At 35.3% G+C, this 26,348-nt stretch overlaps 1 protein-coding gene across 1 annotated transcript; it reads right to left on the reverse strand.

The window, feature by feature from the left end:
• On the reverse strand, positions 1–25,674 carry LOC138703434 (tabserin-like). Its single transcript, XM_069831296.1, has 7 exons — positions 25,542–25,674; positions 22,383–22,492; positions 12,578–12,678; positions 10,991–11,138; positions 7,619–7,741; positions 5,840–5,923; positions 1–3,978 (listed from the first exon to the last, which is right to left on the reverse strand). Exons 1-7 carry the CDS (start codon positions 25,594–25,596, stop codon positions 3,688–3,690), a joined length of 912 nt encoding a protein of 303 aa, XP_069687397.1. The 5' UTR covers positions 25,597–25,674; the 3' UTR covers positions 1–3,687.
• Positions 25,675–26,348: the final 674 nt, after the last annotated feature.

The raw sequence follows: 26,348 nt of genomic DNA on the forward strand, positions 1-26,348 counted from the left end.
GCCGTTTTATGTTGCTTTTTTTGCAAATGATATTTTTTTACACAACAAACACTGGACTTCATCACTATGTTCGAAGCATAAATATTGTATCTTCCACTCTTCCTTGAAAGCTTTAAGCGCTTCCGTTCCGTCATGATGCGCTGTGTTCTAAGATCTGTACATCCTTTAGCAATGTTTACAGATAAAAGAGCTCCGCGCGCGCGCAGCGGGCATAAAATAGCTCTCGCCCGCAAATATTAGTCACCATAGCAAGACTGCATTAATAGGTACTTACCTACATACAAGTTGAATTAGAAGTACAGAGCATAAATAAGGTATGTTCAAATTTATCAAAAGTGATTTTCTGTTGCGTGAGCTAAATACTGTAACGTTTTAGTTCAGACAAAATTATTCCCATAAATTATTATTTTCAATCCATAATAATAAAATTACTGTATGCTTTACTTCAATGAAGCAGAAACTCTTTATTAAGAAAAAAATATTCCAGTGGAAAAAAAGTCATTGTAACAACACTGGGAATAACTGCTCTGGATTCTTGGAGAGATGTAGAGTAGATCTTCTCTTGGTAACAGTCTTATGTATTAGATATTGGTCTATTAATTTATTGTAATCGGATCTTTTATAAAGAAAATTATACTGCTATAAAATCGTAGCAATATACAGGGACATGGAACAAGAAATAATATAAAATAAATGCAAATTATAATATAAGGTTAAGTAAATCAATTAACTCACATAAATACTTAGCAATTAAGATATTTATGCTCGACCATGCCGAAATGTAGTAATTATACACCTGGTAGCAGTCCTTTAATGCATGTCATTAAAGTACACCTATTCATTAAAGTTCAGGTTTTCGATTATTCTCGGATATGCAATCGAAAGACAACGAGGGAAACGTCACGAAGGCCTGAAATCAAATACTGTCAAAGAAGGTTATGTTCTGTTACTATAATAATTAGCGTTAATTGTAAATAATATTCAAATAAATTCAATTTGTCATCTCGTTTTTCAATGTCGAATTCAATTTCAAGGTTATATCAAGATTAATTTTTATCTTACTCTCTAGATTATATCAAGGACGTCGACATTCGTTTCCCGGAAAAAATCAATACTTTTGCGTTTGCGCATATCTCACAATTTATGAGGTAGGCTATTGCACTCACTCACATAACAATAACATGAATATTTATGAATAATTTCAAGTTAGAAATATGGTCGAGCATAAAAAGTCGTATGAAACTTGCCTATAATGGTAATTAAGACGCTCGTATGAAAATTATGAAACTCGCTTGCGCTCGTTTCATAAACATCCTCGCGTCTTAATTACTACCATTATAGGCTCGTTGCATAATGTACTATTAATGTACTACCAATGAAGCAAAACACTCTAATGTAAATATATTTAGTAGTAAATTAAAATACTTACTAATTAAATATTTTTATAATAAATTTAATTAATGTAATGAGAATGGATTTGTTTTAACACAAATAATGAAACTGTTGTATATTCTATTCGTGAATTGGGTACGAACAACAAAATTTGTTTACGAACAACGAAATTTGTTTACATTAGTCTATACATAAGTTATATTCTTTTCCGAATTTGTACACATGAAAATATTAGGCCTATAATATAAACTCACTCACGTAAATGTTGTGTACGATAAACCAAATTCAAGTAAACATTTTTGTTGTTGATATTTCTTAATGTATTGCATCAATTTTCATTATTAAGTTTATTGTAGTTTTTTTGTGGTTTTGTTCTACTTAATTGCATTTTAACTTCTTACTAATAGGTTGTATCAAGTTAAATATTTAAAAGATATATTGATTTGTATTATTAATTTTGATTAAAAAAAAAAAAAACTTTCCAATATTTGTAATTTGTATATGGAATTGTATTCCTTGGGATTCTCTATCTTTGTAAGCAGCCTAAAATCGTGGAAAGTTATTCAGTAAATTAAATTAATTATATTCAGTTAAAGTACAGGGTGGTGCACGAAATGTTGAACCATTTATATTTCAATTTGTTTGAATATTACGATACATAACATAACGAACTACATAAACTTAGAATCGCAAACTTATGGAGAATTGATGTTAATGAAGAACTTGTTGAATGTGACCACCGTTTTGCCGCAGTAGCTCTTCAAGACGAACGTTCATATTCTGCAATACTCGTCGACACAGATCTTTATTGTATTGCACATTTCCACAACACGGGCTCTGAGTTCAACCAGAATCTCGAGGATGCTGATGGAAGACATGTTCTTTTAAGAATTCCAAAAGAGAACAATCTCAGGGTTTGGTGTCGGGGGGTGTGAGGTGGCCGAACGTGACCACATTGATAACGCCGAGGAAAGCGGTGGGAGAACAATCTTTCACCATATTTTTGATACAGGAATTCGAGAATAATATTGGCTGTGTGTGGTCGGTCTCCATCTTGCATAAACCACTGCATGTGCATTGGAGGTCGAGTGGCATAAAGTGCAGGAAGGAAAGGGTTTCGAAACATGGCATTGTACCGTTCCGAATTGAAGAAGAAAGGTCCAATTATCCCGTGACTTGACAAGGCCGTAATTATCCCTTTCATGAACGTTGCGTGGACGTTCTCTAGTCCAAAACCTCACATTCACATGGAAGTACGCCTCGTCAGAGAACCAGGTGTTGTGCAGGAACCCTGATCTGTGCTGAGCCCTAGTGGACGGACTCTCCAGGGACCACTGCATTTACGAGCGGAGTTTGAAATATGTCGCTTTAGTAGTATAGCCACAAAATCAATATCAAATGGTTCAACATTTCGTGCGCCACACTGTACTTTAGGCCTAATATATTTCTGAACAACTTTGCATTTTATCACGTGTTCCATACTCTTCTATTAATACCAGTGGTTATATAAATGATTTGATTTGATTTTGATTGATTGTGATAAAATACGTATTAATAACACATTTTCTTTGCAAGGCAGAGGGAAAATCTCAAATGCTTGAAATGACCTACGAAAGGGAGTTTCTCCATCTAGCACTGAATTTACGAGCGAAGTTTGAAATATGTCACTTTAATAGTATAGCCACAAAATCAATATCAAATGGTTCAACATTTCGTGCGCCACTCTGTACTTTAGGCCTAATATATTACTGAACAACTTTGCATTTTTTCACGTGTTCCATACTCTTCTATTAATACCAGTGGTTATATAAATGATTTGATTTGATTTTGATTGATTGTGATAAAATACGTATTAATAACACATTTTCTTTGCAAGGCAGAGGGAAAATCTCAAATGCTTGAAATGACCTACGAAAGGGAGTTTCTCCATCTAGCACTGAATTTACGAGCGAAGTTTAAAATATGTCACTTTAATAGTATAGCCACAAAATCAATATCAATTGGTTCAACATTTCGTGCGCCACTCTGTACTTTAGGCCTAATATATTTCTGAAAAATTTTGTATTTTTTCACGTGTTCCATACTCTTCTATTAATACCAGTGGTTATATAAATGATTTGATTTTGATTGATTGTGATAAAATATAATAACATGTATTTTTCTTGCAGGCCAGAGAGAAAATCTCGAATGCTTGAAATGACCTACGAAAGGGAGTTTCTCCATATTCGGTAAGAACTATAAGTCACATTTATTACTATTAACATGAGAATTGTTAGTCTTCTTGGCTATCATTGTTCAGTTTTTTAATATTACCAGCAACGAAAACAATATTAGTGAAGGTGTTGAAGAGAAGGCTCTTGATGTAGAGCTGGAGGATGGTTTATCTGTAGACCTAGACTGAGGCGTGGAGTCTGTATGAGCTGTAGCTGTTGCTTTCATAGTTGAATACACCCACTCTCTATGTTCACTTACATCTGTGAAGGCCCATTTGTCAAGTTCGGGATCATCAGTCGTAACAGGGATTTGGTGGAACGAAGCTAGTCCTGTTAGAAATTTTTTACATACAAGAGGGCCTCCTTCATCTCCCTGAAAATAAATAAACGTCGCTGTAAGAAGTAGTTAATAAGTAAATACAGACAGAAGCGCACTACAGTGGGCAGTTGATTATTTAGGTAATTGAAGACAAGAGGGACAAAAATAGTGGCGCCCAATCTTATCCCCACCACTCACTCCTATAATTTTTTTTTATATACCACCCGTCGTTGATGATTCCGTCCTCTGTAAATGGAAGCTGTGAAAATGGTGATATCCTCCTACTGCAGTCTTGCCTCCTCCTATTCATAATTTAAAATAGCATTCTAATTTCAACATTGTTTCGAAATTATATTGTGGCACCATGTTAGAAGATTCTGGTAGCGTCAGGGAGTTGCGCACGCATGTAGCGAGAGTGAAGGCGTGGGGAAACGGAAACTCGAGCTTCGGTAGGCGCTGTAGCGCGGCACGGAGCGAGGGGAAAGAAAACTATGGTGACGGCGCGGAGCGGAAAGAGCAGGGGAAACATCTAGAAGCGTATCCCTCTCGAAGGTTCGGAAAGCCACGCGAATCGAAAATTCCAGATGTTACAGTTTAGTAATAAAAGCGCGAGCAGTCTTCGGAGTGAATCAGTCTTCGGTCTTCAGTCAGCCTTCAAGTCTTGGACAGCAGCGAGAAAGGTGGACCTGAGTTCGACGTGCAGTGAACTTGAGTTCGTAACTGTGGCAGTATTCAGGCGATTGCGACGTATTCGGAGGACTTGAGTTCGAAGTGCAGTCAACTTGAACATTTAGCTAAAAGAGCTAGTCAAGGCAAACGAACTGTGAACTGAGAACAGACAGTGCTTTGTGAACATTAATTGAAATTAGGAGTACATTGTTGTTCTTCTCAATAATATACATCGTGTATTGTCATTGTCGTCGTGTGGAGTGCAGTAACGACTATTATGTTGCTGTGTTGAGTGGTATACCCATTGTTGTAGGGTGAATTATTAAGAATAAAAGTCACATTGTTGACAGGAATGGTAGTTAAAATTAGAATAAACGTTACAATGTCTACAGTCTACCATAAAATGTTATCGGATATAATAAACATACATTTCTTTGTTCGAAATCTAGATTCATAATGCTTAAAGTTTTGAAATATCGTGTACCAGTGGAAATACATGCTATACTTAACGAGAATTTCAAACGTTCTTTAGGGTTCACCACCAATGTGTGCATTAAAGTTCACCACTATGGTCTCACACTAGCATAGCAGTAGAAAAATTTAGACTACTAACTGAAGACGACTGCCTTGATAAACATCTTAGCCGAAAAATAATTCTCAAATTATCCGACTGTGTTCTATGTAAAAGAGACCTTTCGACAGATGGAAATCACTTACTGAACTGTGAGACTCTTCCTAATACAACGCTACTCGATTTCAAGATGACGACTGGCTTCATAGCTATTTATATACCTTAGCATTAGATACCATCAAACCATTTTATTTTTAAATTAATAGCAATTAATGGCAACTATGAGTGACTGTTCAAGAGATTCTCTTGTGATTATCTTGCGGATGTATGGCGGACAGCAAAATTGCCATTAAGCAGCGAGGTTCAAAATATGACACACTGCATTTGCACGTGAGATATGTCATAGCTAAAATAATGCCACGTTAAAGTATTTGGACGCTTGAATACTTATTTCTAAGTACTTATACTTCCATATTTACTTACACTTTGATACTTGCACTAATAAACTTGCTGGCATTTAACTTGTCTCTTCACATAATTTCATTATTATTTATAGTACTTTTCATTCAATATAATTTATTTAGTGGCAATATGTTATTGAATGCATCCTGTTAATCCATGTAGAAACTACTCGTAGTATAACTATATCTAAATTTATATCAAATATCCACTCACTTCACACAGACCACGAGCATATATGGGACGATCAGACGTAATGTTCACGGACATGTAATGTAACTTCTGCAGGATTGTCGTATTCTGGAACAAAAGTAAATTTACTTAACATTATGATATGATATGATATGATATGATATGATATGATATGATATGATATGATATGATATGATATGATATGATATGATATGATATGATATGATATGTGATGTGATGTAATATATGATATGATATAGTATGATATATGTATAATATGATATACAGGTTGATTAACGAGGATTTACTGTCCCTTACGGAGCTTATTTCCGAAGACATTGTGAGCAAAAAATATCATATAAACATTTGTCCTAATCTCTATATTTTCAGAGTTACACTAATTTGAAATTGTTTGTAAAATACCATTATTCTTGAGTTTTAAAGGTAAAAGAATATTACAGATAATGAATTAACTATTCAGAAGTATCATTTCTTTAATTAGCTAGTATTTTGAAGCTAAAAATGTGTTATAAATTCTATAGTTGCTTCGTACAGAATTTTTTTTTCGATTTTTTAACTACAAAATTACATTTTCTTACGCGTTTATCACATAATTGTTACAAATCACGCCACTCTTGTAAATTCTTCAACAGTGAACTTTAGGATGCATAATTAACCTGTAAAGAATCAAGTTCCTGAAGGTGTATGATTTGTAACCATTTTTGTGGTAAGTGCGTAAAAATGATGTCATTTTTAGTTAAAAATTGAGAAACAAAATTTGTACAAAGCAACTGACAACACATTTTTAGCTGCAGAACAGTGGCTAATTAAAGGAATGATATTTCAGAATAGTTTATTCTCTATTTCTAACATTATTTTACCCTTAAAACTAAAGAAAAAAGGTATTTTACAAACAATTTCAAATTAGTGTAACTTTGAAAATACTGAGATTAGGACAAATGTTTATATGACTTTTTTGCTCAGAATATCTTCGAAAATAAGCTCCTCGTGAATCACTCCGTATGACAGATTTCATGTACTCAGAGAACTCTTGGATCGCAAGTGATCTCACACATAACAAAAGACTCGTTATTACCTTAGTCTATAAGATTTCAGTAAATGTAGTAGTAGCCTAATCATCTGACTCGTGAATCTATACTTCATTCCATAATGTCTGACAGTAGAAGTAAACATTGCCGGCAGAGGATGAGAGAAGTATAATAATTACAACCAATGGCAGAGGTCTCATTCCTCACTTGTCTTGAAGTTGGACGGGGGTAGAACGCTTCAGACCTCCCAACTTCAAGTCAAGCGTGGAATTGAGATCTCTGCCATTGGTTGAATAGCAATTATATTTCTCTCCTTCTCTGCCGGCAATATTTACTTCTCCTGTCAGACATTATGGAACGAAGTATAAACATTGTAGACAGATAAACGTTACTTCGAAATGTTTTAAAGAAAATTGTTTACACGCTTACTTGAGGCAGTTAATGAACAATAAACAATTAAGGACACGGAACAGTTTTGAAATAGACAAGTCATATGACAAGCTATTATTGGCAAGATGATTTAGATTGGACTTACGATGCGAATAAATGACGAGTGAGAAAGTTTCTGAGGGAAATGGCACAGCTGTTAAGCAAATGAGAATGAATACTGAATATCCTGACGAGTTTGAATATCTCGACACGTTATTTTAATCAAGTAATTGAATTTTTTCCGAAAGTACACATCAGAATTATGATCATTCGAACGATATTCCACATTATAATGATTTTACTAGTCTATTAACTGAATTCTTACTTTGTATTCAGCTGTTGTGTTAAAACAACCCCATCCACTAACGACGCAAGTGGTTGCCAATATTTCTGGAATAATTTTTATGTAAGCAATGCTTTTGTCGCTGAAGTCGAATGGTTTTGGAACCTGGAAGAGATCAAGAAATATTACAAATAAGAAGCTGAGTACAATAATAGCGTTAATGTAAATAAAATTGCATTTGAGAAAAAATAGATCTGAATTTTAAAATTGTTAAGAACAAAATCTTTAAGTACATTTTATAATTAATCTTACGTTAATACAATTAGATATTTTATAACGTATAATATTTAAGAACAACTATCTATGCAATAAAAGCGTTAACAGGCTAACGCTCCTCAGTGTGATGAAATAAAATTAGTTTGTTTATCATCACGATTGAACCAATAGGCCTATAGACTAGTTAATTTGCAGAAGATATTTCTTGTTACCATGAGAACAAATACTGTCGTCGGACTTGAAAATTTGGCTGTAAAATGTAGTTCGAGAATGACGTTTACGATAAAATCCATGGAATACAGATAAATGAACGATAATTTAGTTTCTAAATTTATATGTTTTCAACCTGTAGAAATTCGAAGGTAATTTTTGTTATTACGAACTGTCCGAAGATGTAAAACCATCCTTACTCTCCGTTAAAAACCAAGCACATAACAAATGTAAAGATTTCCGACACAAACTATCTTTTGCACTGTAAAGGCTGGTTCACAAGAAACCGGGAACTGAAACGACAACGAGAACGAGAACGGAAATATTGTTAAAAGAAGTGTATTTAAATGTGAGCATTCACGATTAAATTTAACTTTCCCGTTCCCGGGCTCCGGCAAGCTTCTCGTTAATTGTGAATGCTCACATTCAAATACATTTATTTTAATATTTTCGTTCTCGTTGTCGTTTCCGTTCCCGGTTTATTGTGAACCAGCCTTAATAGACGTCCGCAAATTGCAAGTGACGTCCAGAAATTCCTTCTTCGAAAGAACAATAAATATTTGCAGATACAGTCTTACAGTACAGACTTTTCGCCGAGCAGCTTTCATGCCCTCCGTTTATTGAAGAAATCTGTAATAATTATTGGACGCAAATTCGTTGAGAAAAAGAAGAGGTTGTGAGCAAACAGCAAATATCCAATGAGCGACTTTGCAGTAACTTTCGCATTTGCATCTACAGGTTAAAAATAATTTTCAATTAAATTATAAATAACATTTAAAAATCGACATGGACAGCTTTTTATTTTATCACGCCTCGCAATTCACTCATATTAACGGGGGAAATTTGCTCCTTTAGGAATGTAGAGGAAGCCATAGATATATCGGGTGAAATATTGTGTAACACATTTAAATTTCATTAAACTTGAGAAATGCAGCCGTAGATTGGTCAGGGCGCTGAATTGTTGGTTTTATTCAAATACTCCGGACTCTTTCAGCATCCTTATTCTACCAATGCTTCGTTATCAATGTATCGCCTCCTTCTTATCATAAATCACCAATAATTCTTATCGTTAAAATTAATTATTCTGGCATGTCCTCGCAATATTGTTTGCATCTGCTACCATGACTGTTATATTTATAGAACAAACCGTCATGAAATTATAACGATCGACAGCAGTGAATTAAAACTGATCTGTTGAATTATTTGGGTTTTCATATGTTGTTTGAAAAAGGCAAAGGTATTCAAATTAAAGTTATCAGTCACAGAAGTTTAAAATTTGTTACATGACGTCATTAATTTATTAGACATAGGATTGATTGCAGCTACAATTGTGTGAGGAGGAGAATATATTTTTATTTTGTTTCATTTAATTCGCTCATTACTTCGGTTTCTGTAATAATTTCTTAGTTCCTCATTTATAAAGTAGTGTAAAGAAAAGTATTGTATTGCTAAAGAAAATCGAATTAGAGATTTTCGAGATAATGTGCGTTTCCAACTGATACTGAAGAAATATTTTTGGGCCTTCTCGTAAGTCCATCTCTATACAGCAATTTCTTCTAAACCACTGATCGGGTTGTGTTCATATTCATTGTGTACTACGAGTGAATTTATCGAAGAATGATACATACCAGATATAATCATTTCAGTAAGAAATTAGGGGAGAGTTGGGTAGTATCGAACATCGGATAATATCGGACAGTGTGTTTCTTTCATCTACAACCAGATGATAGTACCTGAATGACATGGTTACGTTTCTGTGATGTCGCATACAGTTACGTAACCACGTCATTCAGGTACTACCATCTGTGGTGGATGAAAGAAACGCACTGTCCGATACTACCTAACTCTCCCCTAAAAGATATTCATTTGGAACCAAGAACACAAAATAGCGATGAATTTCAAATGGGTGTTTCTCTAATCTTATTTAATGTACAATTCGAATAAATAGATGGAATAAATAGCTTAGCTTATCTCCAGAATTCAATGTTTCATAGAAATGATTATAATATGCAAAATTGTTTCTATATTTTAAATCCAAATAGTCTTCAGACTAAGCGAGTTCGACACTAACCTTAGTGAAGAGAGAGTCATACTTTAGGTAGTAAATAATTGTTTTCATTCTCATTTGTTATACGTGAGTATAGCAAAAATAAGGTCCATATACTGGATGAAGAGTAAGTTATTATTATATAATTAATTTTAGGGGGTTGATCTTTGAAATATCTCAAACAGAAAGGTTTAAAACAGTTGTTCTCGTTTTTGCTTGCGTTCCGAAAAAAAAATGTTTAAAAAGAAACGTTTAGTAGAGTATTTTAGGAACACTGTTGACTAAATACCAAATCTTACAATGTACCTGCCTTACGCAAGGGTAGAGAAAATATAAAATTTTGTTGTGAACTGTGAGGAAAGATATTAAAGTTCTAACAACGTAACTAGATAACAAACGGCTGTGATAAAGGCAAAAATAACAAGGTTTGCTATTCTAGAGAGAACGAAAAAATGATATTATATTTTGAATTTGTAAATTATTGTATGTAGAGTAAAATGTCTGTGTAGACGTATCATAATACAACGCAGGATATGCTGGAGTGACCGAAGTGGTGATAAAGAAAAATACAATTGTAAAGATTGTAAATATGTATATTTTGTTCAATACATTTTTTTTTATTTCATAAATTCCTAGGTTAATTAAGTGATAAGTATATTCTTCATTTTTAATATATGTGTATTTAATGTAAGACCATAATTCATTATCTCAATTCAAACTTGGTGTTGAAGAACTTGAGTTGTTAAGGAGTTTTCCGACAGGCAGTTTCGCAGATACTGCATAGTTCAATAGTTTTATAGACATACAATGATTTCTGTTCTCTTTCGTGTTAGATTTCTTAATGCCAGTCTTTTAATATCAAATTGATAAAATGTCTTTACCTTAATCAGTGCTGCATCATTTTGAGAAAAATCACCTAACTGTTTTGAAGAGTACTTTTTATGTATGTACACTTCATGTGTTTCCATTTCGATTCCCTTTGATGTATTAATTTCGGTTGTGCCAGCCAGGACCTTGATGGATGTGAACCTGTTGAGAAACAGAAAGGAGCCACAAAAGCTTTATAATATTAACATCGCATTTTGACGACATAATTCATGTTGCAATACAATTATAAATTTATTTATGTTGTCAGTAAATACTCGTCAGTCTTTACTATTGCTGTTTGTAGTCAGATTTCACAACTTACATTGTAGGAAATTGTAAAATAGGATGGTTTACAATCAGCAACAAATAAACTTAAAAATAACTAGCTTTTGGTTTGAAAATGTAAAAAAGAAGAACAATTCAATGAGATTCCCGGTAAGAATACATTTGAAAACGAACATTATAATATCGATTAGAAAGTAATTTCAATTAATTTGAATTTTAACATATAATTTGATGTCAATAACAAAATAAATACATTCCAAAGAAACACAATTGAAGTTCTACAAAGTAATAGTAGTCTCTGTGCTGATTTATAGCAGCGAGAACTGGACATTAGATCAGAGGTGAGAAAGACCATTGCCGCTGCAGATAAGAGATTATTTAAGATCAATGGCATGCTATATGGTGAACGGGAGAAGAGTTCGGGGCAAAAGAAGATGTCAGATGATTTTATTTATTTTATTGGGTTATTTTACGACGCTGTATCAACATCTAGGTTATTTAGCGTCTGAGTGATATGAAGGTGATAATGCCGGTGAAATGAGTCCGGGATCCAGCACCGAAAGTTACTCAGCATTTGCTCGTATTGGGTTGAGGGAAAACCCCGGAAAAAACCTCAACCAGGTAACTTGCCCCGACATGGATTCGAACCCGGGACACCTGGTTTCGCAGCCAGACGCGCTGACCGTTACTCCACAGGTGTGGACTGTCAGATGATAGACGACATTGAGATATATGGATCGTATGAGGAGACAAAGAGGAAGGCAGAAAATAGAAAAGACTGGAGAAAGCTGGGTTTGCAGTAAAAGACCTGTTCTTGGGCAGAACACTATGAATGAATGAATGAATGAATGAATGGCTATAATCTACTAGATCAGAAAAGATGTAGAGTTGTACGCATGGAATTGGATATTTTGAAATTATACAACAGTATAAATAATAAACAACTGGAAAATCAATAATTTAAGAATGAACGAACTGGACAGCAGGACTAAACCTGAAAGAAGAAAAATAATATGATGATAATGAATGATTATGCGGTTTAATCAAAATATCTCTGCGCTACAAACAATAATGCATTTTATTTTTCTGCTTGTGAGGAAACAGGAAACGGATGTGACAGTGCGCATGATCAGAGGACGAACGACCTGGTTCACAAGAGGAGGACTAGTTGAGGTAATAAAATTAATTTTGTTTAGTTGTATATCTGATCATGCGCACTGCTTCGTTTATGGTAGTTATAAAGTATCTGTACGACAAAACTTTTTTTCCAAAACTGTACACTATAGCTATCCGCCGACGGTATATTTTAAACTCACCCTAGAACACAGCTTGCTGTCGTCAGAATATGTTCCTCACCAACTATTGCTCCGCTGCAGGATTTCTCGGATTTCTCTTTCCTGTATACTGTAAGGTGTACCTAAAATATTTATTACAGAACTAATGAAACTCACATTTGCATATAATCTTATAAATACCATACAGAAGAAATATTATAAAATAAACCTTGAATAGAAAATTCTAAGTAGAATAGAATATAAAATAATACGAGTAGGGTAAACATGAGTAATTTCGTGATAATTTCATGGAAATTAATTTAAAATGCAAATGTGTAAATATATCCTTATTCCGATTTTTTCATCTAAGAGAAGATGATTTGCCATATAAATCTGGAGACATAAAAGGTTGGACACGTTCTTGAACAAGTGCCAAAAACCACTTTTACAACTTAAACTAAAAGGTTGATTATTTCGTGATAACCTTGGTAATTTCGTTATATTACATTGCTAATTTCGTGAGAGGTAGAAGAATTGTGGAAAAATTCATTAAAGTCAAATGAAGTTCTCATTTATTGTTACAAGACTTCAAACATAGTAATTCCGTCTAATATTAGTAGCAAGAAACATAGAAATACACATCAACACATAATAATGAAATAAAAGTAAAGATTAAAATTGAAAAGGGATCTTCTTTGCCCTGAAAGAGTGAACATTTTTATTACGGACTTTACTATAGCCTATATTACTAGGGTAACTCCAAAAGTAATGCATAACATTTGTTTAAAAATTATATTTTTATCATACAGCTTTGCTATTTTCACAGAATGTAGATGCATCCTTTAGGAACAAGATATCACTTTCCCACATAATCCCCGTCCCTTTCAACTGCCTTATGTAACCTAGGAACGAGGGCCTGTAGACCAGCACAGTAAAAGTCTGGAGCAACACATCCGAGCCACTCTTTAGCAGCGTGCACAAGGGAGTCATCTTCTAACCTCGTTCCGCGAAGGGATCCTTCAGTTTACCAAAGAGATGGTAATCGCACGGTACCAGTTCAGGACTGTAAGACGGATGTTTCAGTGTTGTCTATCCGAATTTTCTGATCTGGTCTGTGGTCTTGTGACTGATAGATGGCTGTGCATTGTCGTGCAATAGCAGAATATCCTGCTTCTCCCGATGTCGTCGAACACGACTCAGTCGAGCTTAAAGTTTCTTGAGAGTTGCCACATTCGCGTCAGAATTAATGGTGGTTCCGTGTGGCATGATGTCCATAAGCAAGAGTCCTTCTGAATCGAAAAACACAGTAGCCATAACTTTTCCTGCCAAAGGTGCACTTTTGAATTTCTATTTCTTTGGTGAATTTGCATGATGCCACTCCATTGTCTGCCTCTGTCTCCGGTCCAAAATGGTGGAGCCATGTTTCATCTTCTATCACAATTCTTGCAAGTAAGTCATCTAGCACTTATCATTGGCACTTAGCATGATAACAAATCAAACAGAAGCTACACTGAATTCATTACGTCCGCCTTTTCTTTTTTGTTATCACATCATATCTTCAGATTTCTAAAATTCGTATTGGAATACAATTTTTAAAATAGTATAAAATGTAACGCTTAATGCTCAATAAAATTTCGCCTCAAACAGCTAAGATTTCTATCAGTAAAGCTCAGCCTATATGGCGACTACAGCAGTATCTAAAATTCCAAAAACATTTCCTAAAATTTCATTAAGATATAATAAATCATTGTACAAAATATGATATGCTTACCTTTAGTAATAACCCTGTAATGTAATTACAATCATCCACAAAATTTGTACGCCTGAGAAGTCGACGCTAACTTGCTCTCTCCAAACATAAAATCTCACTAAAACAGCTACAACAGTCACACAAAACGTAGCTGTATGTTTCTGGAAACCGGACAACATATGCAATCCCTTGGTGGAAATTTGAATCTCGTAACACCATTGGTTAGTTCACGAAAGAGCAAAGAAAAAGTATCACGAAATAACCACTGCCACGAAATTACCAATGTTTACCCTATATCTTGCAGATATTGCTGTAAGACAAATAAATTTTTCAGTATTCTGTAATTGTTAAGAATATACCCCTATAATATATAGTCTAGTAGAACGAGGATTTTGCAGGTTGATATTTTGACGTATAACTACGTTTTTCTCCTCAATAGATATGGGAAGGAGATAACTTGGGATTTAAACTGCCACATAAAAATGAAACCCCCTCTCGCCGATGCAAGGGCAAAAGGAAAACAAGTGGAATACTAAGGAGAACAAGAAGAATAGAAGGAGAACAACGGAATACAATACGTACAAGGTAAATTAAAGAATACAAGTATAAGGGGAATACAAGGAATAAAAGTGGAACACAAGGAGTACAAAGGGAATGAGGAAAATACAAGGGAAAAAGGAAATGCAAGGTAAAAAATGGAAATACAAGTAAATACCGGGAGAACAAGTAGAAAATAAGCAAGGCAACGGGAATACAAGGAGAAGAATGGCAATACAAGGAGAAGACAAGGAAATGTAAGGGGAACAAGCGAAATAGAAGGAGAACGAAGGGAAGACGAGGATAACTAAGGGAAGACAAGAAACAGAGGAGAACGAGGAGAATACAAAGAGAAACTAATGGAATATAAGAGCAAGAAGAGAAGCAGGGGAATGCACGAAGTACAAGAGGAAGACAAGAAGCGCAACTAGAAGCCAAGGTGAACAAATGGAATACAAGGAGAATAAGGGAAATGCAAAGATAACGAGGGAAATTCCATGAGAACAAGGATTCGTTCATTCACAGTGTTCTGCCCAAGGCAGATCTTTTACTACAAACCCAGCATTCTCCAGTCTTTTCTATTTTCTGTCTTCCTCTTTTCCTCCTCATATGATCCATATATCTTAATGTCGTCTATTATCTGATATCGTCTTCTGCCCCGAACTCTTCTCCCGTTCATCATTCCTCCCACTGCATCCTTCAGAAGACAGTTTCTTCTCAGCCAGTGACTCAGCCAATTCCTTTTCCTCTTTCCGATCAGTTTCAGCATCATTGTTTCTTTATCCACTCTATCCAACACAGTTTCATTTCTTATTCTGTCTGTCCACTTCACACCTCCATTCTTGTCCATATCCACATTTCAAATGCTTCTATTCGCTTCTCTTCACTTCGTCGTAAGGTCCCTGTTTCTGCCCCATACAATGCCACACTCCATACAAAGCACTTCACTAGTCTCCTCCTTAGTTCTTTTCCAGAGGTCCACAGAAACTACTCCTTTATCTATTAAAAACTTCCTTGGCCATTGCTATTCTTCTTTTGACTTCTTGACAGCAGCTCATGTTACTGCTTAGTACACCTCAAGTATTTGAAGCTGTCCACTTGCTCCACTGCATCACTTAGAATTCGCAAGTTTATCTTCTGTATTTTTCTTCCTATGACCATGCTCTTCGTCTTATTTGGATTTATCTTCACCCCATACTCCTCACAGCTGTCATTTAACTGCAGTAGCATATCGTTTAGTATTATTTCCTCTTCTGCTAACAACGCCATATCATCAGTAAATCTTATGTATTTTATTCTTCTCCCTCCTACTATCACTCTTCCCATGTTCTGAAAACAGTTCTTTACTAAATCCTCCAATAGATGTTGACCAGGGTAGGCGATTAAGGACATCCTTGACGTACGCCTCTCCCAATTTCACTTCTTTCTGACATTTCTTCTCCTATCTGACTTTGACTCGTTGTTTCATATAAAGAGAACAACGGTAGTGCAAGGGAAATAAGAGAAAAAGAAAGAGAACAAATGGAAGACAGGGCGACAAGGAGAATATAGAGTGAACAAAGAGAATATAAGGAGAACAAGGGGAACTCATTGTGACTTCTTGTGTTATTGTGAAGAAATGCAATGCTCCTCAAAGGTTGTAATATTTGAGGAAAAAAGCGAAATGGATAAATATTATTATATATCCGTAGATGGTTAGAAATATGTATGTATATGTATATATATATATATATATACTGTATATAATATAAAAGATGACTGACCATATTAGAAATGAAGACACTGTATCAGAACTGAATTGAAAGTTTCCTATTTATAAAATAAATACAGTAGGATGATATTTAACTGAAATGATACTACCATGAAATCTAGAAGGTAACTCAATTTATTACTATCAATGCGAGCTTAAGACATTATAAGAATAATCGCTTGAGAGAACAATTTAATCATGGACCTTGAAGACGTAACTGTCTATTGAGATCGATACTTCTAGGAGATGATAACGATGAAGACACTTTAATGTTCTTCATTGATATCCCTTAAAGATTAGGACGTACAAGATCGAATACACTAGTAACAGTAAATCCATAAAGCCATGCCGTTGTTAATCCATCTGTAGAGATAGAGACAGAGAGTAAGTGGCATTTGAAAGAAATCTACTATCCGTTGCTTTTGAAGCTTCTAACGCTATTATCTATTCTTCAGCTATGGAAAGAGAGATGTCTGAGAGGAATCTAACTACAGTTCGTTCTATTCGAGAGAGAGAGAGAGAGAGAGAGAGAGACGGCTGACTGGAATCTAGTCAGTAATGCTATCTATTCCTCAGTTACACCCCAGATTACTTATATAACAGATTGCTCATCATTATGTTAAAATCGGTAACACTTTGAAGGCAACAACCGCCAGGATCGCCACCCGTCCACCGTAAACTTATATGAGATGGCAGTACAGTAGCTAATGCAATTCAATTGAGAGTTATGATGTGACTCCTTATGTGACAACTAGATGGCAGCATAGTAAACCTGACAAAAGTTGTTACCGTCAAAGCCTATAAGACCGACCAATCTTGGTATATATGATCTAGGGTTATAGAGAAAGGAGATGTCTGACAGGAATGTTACTGTAGTCCGTTGTAGATTGCGGATTGCTATATACAGAGTGGCCCACTGAACTCTTTCACCTTCGGTAGGGGTGAAATATTTCAGATACTACAGTAAAACCTGTCTGAAAGACCATCCCTGTTGAGAGACCACTCCTCCTAAAGACCGATTTTTTAAAGGACCGAATTAAAATTCATAAAATCAATGTAAATCACACACCTTTTATGAGACCACCTCTCTCCCCGACCACCGACCAGTGATTGAATAACCATTTCCTTAATTCTACCCCTTTTAAAAGACAATGCTGTATTTTAAAAATTTACAATTTAGTATTTTATTACATTACTGTAGGTTAAATAAATTCCAAGTACTATAAGTTAAAATGATGTTTGGCTACGTTGTTAAGTGATACCGTATTCACATTGAATGCCCATCTCTGTCCTTAATACCTTAAGGAACGTTGGAGATTGCTACGAAAAAAGGTACAATGACCACTTGCAAACGGCCTCCGAGGCATGACACCACTGTTCAACAGTTTCTTAAAAGGTAAGATTTCTCATGCCGTATGACAGTTTTACTTTTCGTTTTGTACATTAACAATTAAATTGTTACTTGTTAATTACAGTGCAATAATTTATTTTTTCTTCCTCCTACCTATTTGAAAAATCCGGTGATCAACCCACCCATGACGAGGATGAAGTCAAGAGAGAATTTCAATCCGAAGAAATGTGACTAGAACAAGCCTTATGTAATATTGAGTTAATTCAACAATCGGCACCACTGAAAGACTGTATGAACCGAGAACATAATATGTATAAATCAAGTTCTTATCTCGAGCTTTTATGTTAGCTATATTTTCCACGTTTTTATTTGATTAACATAGAAACATTTTAACCCATTATTTGTGTAAAATAACTCCCCCTATTGAGAGACCACCCCTCTGAAAGACCAATTTTTCATGGAACCAGCAGTGATCGTTTAATACAGGTTTTACTGTATACACATACCGACAATTGCAAGTTAAATTACACGTAGTGTATTTTTTGTGCATGAAATAATTTTCAAGATATTAGAGCATACCTGCACAAACAGCGCTCAACGAGCGCGCGCGCTCCTTCGGAGCGGGAGAGCGGTGTTTAGCGCTCGCCGAAACGGAGAGGAAAATACGTCAGAATGACATAGATGCTATAGGTAGAGGAGAGGGAAACGACCACTCAGTTATCTAGTGGAGTGCAGTGTGTAGGCCTATTCTCAGTAACTGTTTCACGTTGCTTACCTACTGCTACAGTACAGTATGGAGGAATCTAAAAAACGGAACATAACATTTAACGATTTACTGCTCGAACTTATTGATCTTCAATGTGACCTAAGGGCTAAAGATCGTTTGAATAATACTACTAGCCAGGTTGAGTTTTACAAGACTAAACATTAGCAATAATATCCACGACTACACAGGCTGGCTGTGAAAATGATTGCTATGTTTGGCTCAACATTTATGTTTGTGAGCAACTGTTTTGTATAATCAACTTAATAAAGGCAGACATCCAACATATTCTGTAACTGATGTTTCATTACGATCATTAGGCTACTGTTCCTTTCAGCTGCCAACAGCATAAAACCTCGTTTTGATGTACTGATAAATAAAAATATAACAAAATGCAATTGTACATTTAAGTAGCTATAGAATTTCTATTATTTTTGTAAAATAAATATTTATTAATTAATAATAGTCCAAGATAGTTTTGCGAACACTGAACGGGAATTCATTTCATAAACACTCGTACTAGTATTTCCTTTTGTGTACATTTTGTACGAGATCACCCCTTCTTCCAGTCCACCCTTATACACAGCGCAGCTAATATCTGCATTCTGCTCATGAGCTGTGAGCCGGCTCGGAGAGCGCCAACCTTGTGCAGGCCTGTATTAGAGTAAACTTTCTTTTTTAAAATGAGGAACATTTTTGTGTTTTGTATTGCAAATGCTGCGTTAGCTCTGTCTAATAACAATGGCTACTTTACCTACTGTCTGAATGTCACCGGTCCGAGTAAAATAAACAACGTCTGACGCGCCCTTCCTTATAATGTTGACTTAATTCAAGATCGAACACACCCTTAGTACTGTACAGTACCAATACAATCCTTATTTATTCAGTTCTATACTGAACAATTGAACGATAAGACACCGGAGATTTTGTTTTCTTTTTTGAGAATGATTGTTTTTTTTTATTGTACACTACAATCGAAAACAGTCGATAAAGAAACGGAATTGCTTGGCCTCTAATTTAGTTACATGCGGCCTGTTTGCTGCAAGATACAGCAAAACTCAACAAGTTTTCTATTTCGTGAAGTTGGTAGCTACATTGATGTGTGTGCATAATCAGTCAGTTGTTTAATAAATTGGCTCCCTTCACACCGCAATGCACATCATAACTTCAGTTTTGAAACGCTTTTCCAAATTCTGAGTCATCATATTCACTCTGTTTAATTTCTCTTTCTTCACTTTATAATTCATATATGTTTATTTTAATTTTCTGTCAACAAATTTATGTAAACATTTAATATTTTAAAATTCATGTAGGAGAGTGTTGAGTCCTTCTGGGCTACCTCCAATGGGAGGCAGTTAACAATTAAAAAAAAAAAAAAATGTCTCATTTCACCATGTACAACATTTCCATAGTATTAAAATGTACAGTACATTGTGATTTTGATTTAATTGACGTACAAATCTTACCAGAATTGTCCTTCCTCTGTTCGATCCTTGGACAGACATTCTTTATGTTCACTCTTACCGATAACATTCAAACAGCCAGTAAAATAGCCAGTTGTTATTAGACAGAGCTAACGCATCATTTGCGAAACAAAACATACAGTAGTTGGTCCCCATTTAAAAAAAAGAAAGTTGACTGTAATATTTTGAAAATTATTTCATGTACTACACAAAATGTGTATCAGATGCCCCCTTCGATGTTACTTAACTTGTATTTGTCAGTTTGTGCATATCTGAAATGTTTCACATGCTATTGGAAGTGAAAGAGTTAAGTAGGCCACTCTTTATAGGCTGCTTGAACAACATTTATTACTCTTCTACATATCTCACAGCTTGTCATTTCCACAATTCTGAACTGCAGCAGAATGATTGCTACAGGCAATTAAATTGTTTGAAGGGATATTGCAGCATACCAACATTGTACATTTATGGAAAAAAGAATTATTTTATGTATTTGACTCTTCTTTCCTTATTTCCTAAGTACAGAGACGCATTCCACGTTTTTTTCATAGGACAGTGTCTCTGAACTGCTTACGCTACTATATAGATTAAGCTACTGTATATTATATTTCCACATTACATAATTTTCAATAAAATGTTTCTCCATTTGCTATTATGGTTATTAGCAATTTTTTTAAATATTGCAACTTCTTGTGATTTGAGGATTTAACTTCTGTCATGTTGAAAGCCGCTCATAACTCCAGTGCAAACGTTAGTATGTAATGAAACTTCTTCCCTACTGTGCATATTATTGTAACGTAGTGACTGGCTAACTAAAGTAATCCACCCATAGTTGCGGATATATGTACTATGAGTTGTTCATAAGAACAGAGTGTAGTATGCTACTGCAATAGATCTACAGGGACATCATTTTATTTTTACTTCAATTTTTATTGTACCTGATTTTTTAATGTACTTCACTCCCACCCCCTCTACTACTAAACTTTCAACCGTTCTCCCGCACAGAACCGAGGCCGCGTATGCAGTACTGAGTTAGTGAATATAGTACGTCCCAGAAATATGTTCGCGTTTTCCAGTGACGAAAGAGCTTTCAATATTGAACCATATTTTCGCACAGGTACTGTCGTCCGTTTGCCTACGTCGCATCCCGGTTTCCCCCACCTGCTTCTGTTCGCCCCTCTATAAAGTCTAGTAGCTGGGCTGTCTTAGCTCTTTTCTGAAAACATTAATTTCTGTTAGGAATTGGATGTCTACGTAATATTATACCCATACAATTGTTTAAAATAACTTAAATAAAAGAGCCTCGTTAAGTAATTAACTGTCACGTGATCCCCCCCCCCCTTTCTACGACCCTGCGATAAAACCATTTGGACGGACAGTACATAGCATTTCTGAGTAATTTTATCTTTTCGGATAGGGCAGAAGTGGAGACTGAATTTACAGTACGTAAGGTACTCTTTTATAGAGTAGGTATAGAATTATTTCAACATGAGTTACTCGTACGAAGGACGAAACTGGTAATTGGAATTAGGTGCAGTAGTCTATAGTGCGATAATATGCACAAAAGAACTGAAGCCTGTATCGAAATGAACGGCCACCATTTTAAAAAATGTGTTTAAATATCCATATTGTGATTATTTTTTCAATTTAACTTCATTCTCTATATTGTACGCTAATGTGCTGTAACAGTACAATATACATTGCATAATTAATACGTCCGAATGCATAGCTCAATTCGTGAGTAAAAACACTAAGTGTTAATACAGTACTGTATTTTGATTAAACAAAAATCTAATGAAAATTATCAAACTCAAAATTGCGATATTTCCTAGTTTACATAAATGGATGAACTACTTTTCTTCCCTCCTATACCTAGTAAAGTGATTTGTATTTTACGCCAGTATCATCGAACTCCAGTCTTGGAAGGGGGAGCAAGCGGTGTTTTCGGTTCTAGACCTTTAGTCCAAAGATATAGCCAGGTTAATATTAAAAATGTTAGTAAAAATAAAATGATGTCCCTGTATATACCTGACTACACTCAACCTGAAAACAATGTTTTGGTACGAACTTGCTAAGTCTGGTTATTAGTATACTTTTAAAGTCTTAAATGAAATGCGTACCTTTACTTAACACAAAACGTTGGTGTAGGTATAGGCTATTTTTGAATTATCGTAATTTTCAAGAATTTCAATTTCCCTGTTGAAATTAGGACTAAATACAATATGTTTATTACCTGGTAAGCGTAGTCACTCTGATCTTCTACTTCATTCCAACCAGTCTCATTAACAATTCTGGGTAAAACTGACGTATAAGTTCCGTTCCCTGTAGTGAAAATGCTTGAATCTGTAAAAAATAATAAAATAAAATATGTATGTATTTAATGCTCAACCAGATTGATTCAACATCATTTGGTTTCTGGCAGACCAGTACAAAGTCACCATATAGGATTTAAAATTTACAAGTTTTTTTACAAACATTGAAATGTTTCCAATTTATAAAAGAATTTTCCTCGTTACAAATGACACACTGAAGTGATAGTAAAATACCCAGTTTATATAAATATTCCGCCAGGCAGTCGTGTCCTGTGGCAATCCTTACGGCAGCTACAGTCTCTTTACTGCACAAAATCACACGAACTTTTTTTTTTAAATCAAACACTTTAATCGCTCCCGCTTTCATAAAGCAGTACCATTTTTAAATAAATTTCTGTTTGTGTGATTTTCGAAACTAGATAAGAGACTTCTAGTTTGTAATAATCGTTGAGAAACCGCTACAAAAGTTCGCCAATTAGGTAACCTTCATTGCGGAAAACATTGACGGTACATCTTCTTGCCTCACTTGAATTACGACGACTTAACATATTAATAACATATGATATTCCTAAATTGTGAATGGCATTGTAAGTTGTTTATCTAATACCTGGTACCGAACTGTAATCAGCTCGGAAGTAAACCTATGGACAGGGAGCTTGAACTCAGCTGACATGTACGTACGTCTGTGCAGAGTACTGCCTGCTGAACACGTTGCCACGTTTCTCACGCCAGAGTATTAACAAATTTAAGCATGCAATTATATTTAATTTCACGAAAACGTAATAGAACACACAAATATGTATTTAAACTAATACTAACTCTTTCCTAGATATACTACTGATGTAATTGTTTTCGTAATTTTACTAACGATATAAGCAGTATAACGCGAATAAAATAAGAGAAGAATTTTTTTTCTGGGAAAACTGTTAAGTTTTTACTCTATGTTGCATGGACATTTTTTGATCCTGTAGGCTGTCCCCGACGACTGTGAAAAGGACGGCACTTATACCTCTTACACCCTGTATTTTGGTAGAACTGATTGTTGACTTTTTCTGTATTCATTTGTTCTCATGTACGTGACATTAAAACTGTTTTAGTTCAATTGGTAAACAGCTATTGAAAAAGCTGTACTAATGTAGTGTTTAGTTGTTCAATTTAGTTTTTAATTATGGTTATTTCAATTGAGGAGCGTGCTTTCTTGTTGAACACGTCTTTCGACAAAGCGATAAATACACAGATTCAGTAAGAAAGACGTCTGCTGAAAAATTCCCAGAAACAATTGTACCACAGTTTAGTATATACAGTCTCGAAGCTTAAGTTGTTGAGGGTACTAGGAACAATAGACTGTGCCGTTACTATTTCGCATTGTCTGTGATGAGGCGATAGTAGCGATCGTAGTGGTTAGCAACTATCTATGGATGCATATGCCCTACGTATTGAGCTTCGTGACTGTATATACTAAATTGTGACTGTACCTCATCGCATTGCAATTCGTCGATGTATTGAGAAATTTCGAGAGACAGGCTCAGTGTTACATGGCGAATGAACTGAAAGGTCACCTAAATTAAACGAAGAGAAGTTGTTGAACATTTATGACTCTATGACTGAAGCCCATCACATCATTGTATGTGTTGGCACAAGAGGAAGATATCGGGCTTGCCACCTGCGCATGAAGTTGTTCGGAAAAATTGAAATTGTTCATGTACAAAGTAACAGCGGTTCAAGAATTGAAAAATACAGATCATTAAAAGCGAATCGGTTACTATGAATGGTTTACAACTTTTATTGAAAGGAACACTGCTGAGATTCTTGATGTCACCTTCTACACAGATGAGTGCTGACGACAATTGCTATAGAGACTGGAATAACCCCAGTATCCAAGAGTCTTACTTACTTACAAATGGATTTAAGGAACCCGAAGGTTCATTGCCGCCCTCACATAAATCCGCCAGCGGTCCCTATCCTGTGCAAGATTAATCCAGTCTCTATCATCATACCCCACCTCCCTCAAATCCATTTTAATATTATCCTCCCATCTACGTCTCGGCCTCCCTAAAGGTCTTTTTTCCTCCGGTCTCCCAACTAACACTCTATATGCATTTCTGGATTCGCCCATACGTGCTACATGCCCTGCCCATCTTAAACGTCTGGATTTAATGTTCCTAATTATGCCAGGTGAAGAATACAATGCGTGTAGTTCTGTGTTGTGTAACTTTCTCCATTCTCCTGTAACTTCATCCCGCTTAGCCCCAAATATTTTCCTAAGCACCTTATTCTCAAATACCCTTAACCTATGTTCCTCTCTCAGAGTGAGAGTCCAAGTTTCACAACCATACAGAAGAACCGGTAATATAACTGTTTTATAAATTCTAACTTTCAGATTTTTGGACAGCAGACTGGATGATAAGAGGTATCCAAGAGTCTACAGATATTAAAGGAATCCTCTTGGCAAGACTTAAAAATTTTGTTCCTTGCAGTGTTAGGAGCAAGTCTACTTAAAACGGATATCGGAAAGTAGAATAACGGAAATTATCTTGGATTAATCAACAGAAAAGAAGGTAAATAAGGAGTTTAGACACATTAATACAACTACATAGGTGTATGTGACATAAATTGAGAGAATGGGATAAAGAAATAAAACTGGTAGTCTTGAATTATAGAAATAGCAATATAATCTCTAAAATAATACTAAATAAGAAACTCAAACGAGGCCGAAATATCATACTTCCTGTAACTAATATCCTTGAAGCTGAAAATAAATAAGCAGGTAAAACTGGATTAATTTGATCACATTGAAAATGATTATGATGCGGAGAGAGAGGGAGGGAGGGAAGGAAGGAAGGAAGGAAGGAAGGAAGGAAGGAAGGAAGGAAGAAAGAACACCACACAGGCACAAACATGGCGCGATAATGATCCTCCAGACGAACCGATTAGACGTGTGAGCTATGATTTTCTGAAGGATTATGATAGATGGAAGGAGAAAATCAGAAGAAACTGCAGAGAAGCGGTCAAGCCTGTAAAGTCAACATTATAAATATTGTAATGTAGGCCTTAAACTGGTATACAAATTAAATACTTACCAACATCTCCCAATATAATTATGAACAAAAAAATAAACCCTTTCTTGAGTTCCATTATGACTTGAATACCACCAAACCTGCTTTCATGTAATGCGACTGGAAGATATCGACCTTATAAAAGCTTTACACTATCTTTCACACTACACCCACTCTGTAAGATGCAATAAAGTTGCACACTTTAATGAAAAGGGCGGTGAAATTTTCGGCAGATAGCGAGGTTCTGTTTATTTTATTAATTGTACCGCAATTGACGAGGCGTTGGCTGTACTGCAATATTAAGTCTTAAACATGTTAAATCCAGATAATATTCCTCTTCCTGGCTGTATGTGTCAAGTACAGTATATCGCATTTGAAGGGTACACGGGAAAAACGACGAATGTCATAATTCTGTTAACTGTGATATTATTTAATTCAACAAACAATTACTTGCTTAAAGGGGTCCTTATTTTAAATTATTTTAAACAGTTGCAGAATACTACGTAGACTTCAAATTCCGCACAGCAAATATTTTCAGGAAAGAGCCTGACAGTCCAATCACTGGCCTTTACAGAGGGGCGAGCATAAACGCATTGGGGGGGGGGGAGAACCAGGATGCGACATAACCACTCGGACGGACAGAACGAACATTAGTGTTGCTCTTTTCAAAACTGTAAAGAGTAGAATTATCACGACGAATACAGTCATTCTTTCCTCCATTTTCAATGAAAATAACAATGAATTTTCCAGTATATGCTGAGTAATATCATTATTTCACGCTCAATAGAAACGTGACATTCGTCAGTTTTCCCCTATAATCTTAATCTATTT

Source organism: Periplaneta americana, chromosome 1 (genome assembly GCF_040183065.1).
Source record: "Periplaneta americana isolate PAMFEO1 chromosome 1, P.americana_PAMFEO1_priV1, whole genome shotgun sequence".
In the NCBI taxonomy this organism is placed as follows: Eukaryota; Metazoa; Arthropoda; class Insecta; order Blattodea; family Blattidae; genus Periplaneta; species Periplaneta americana.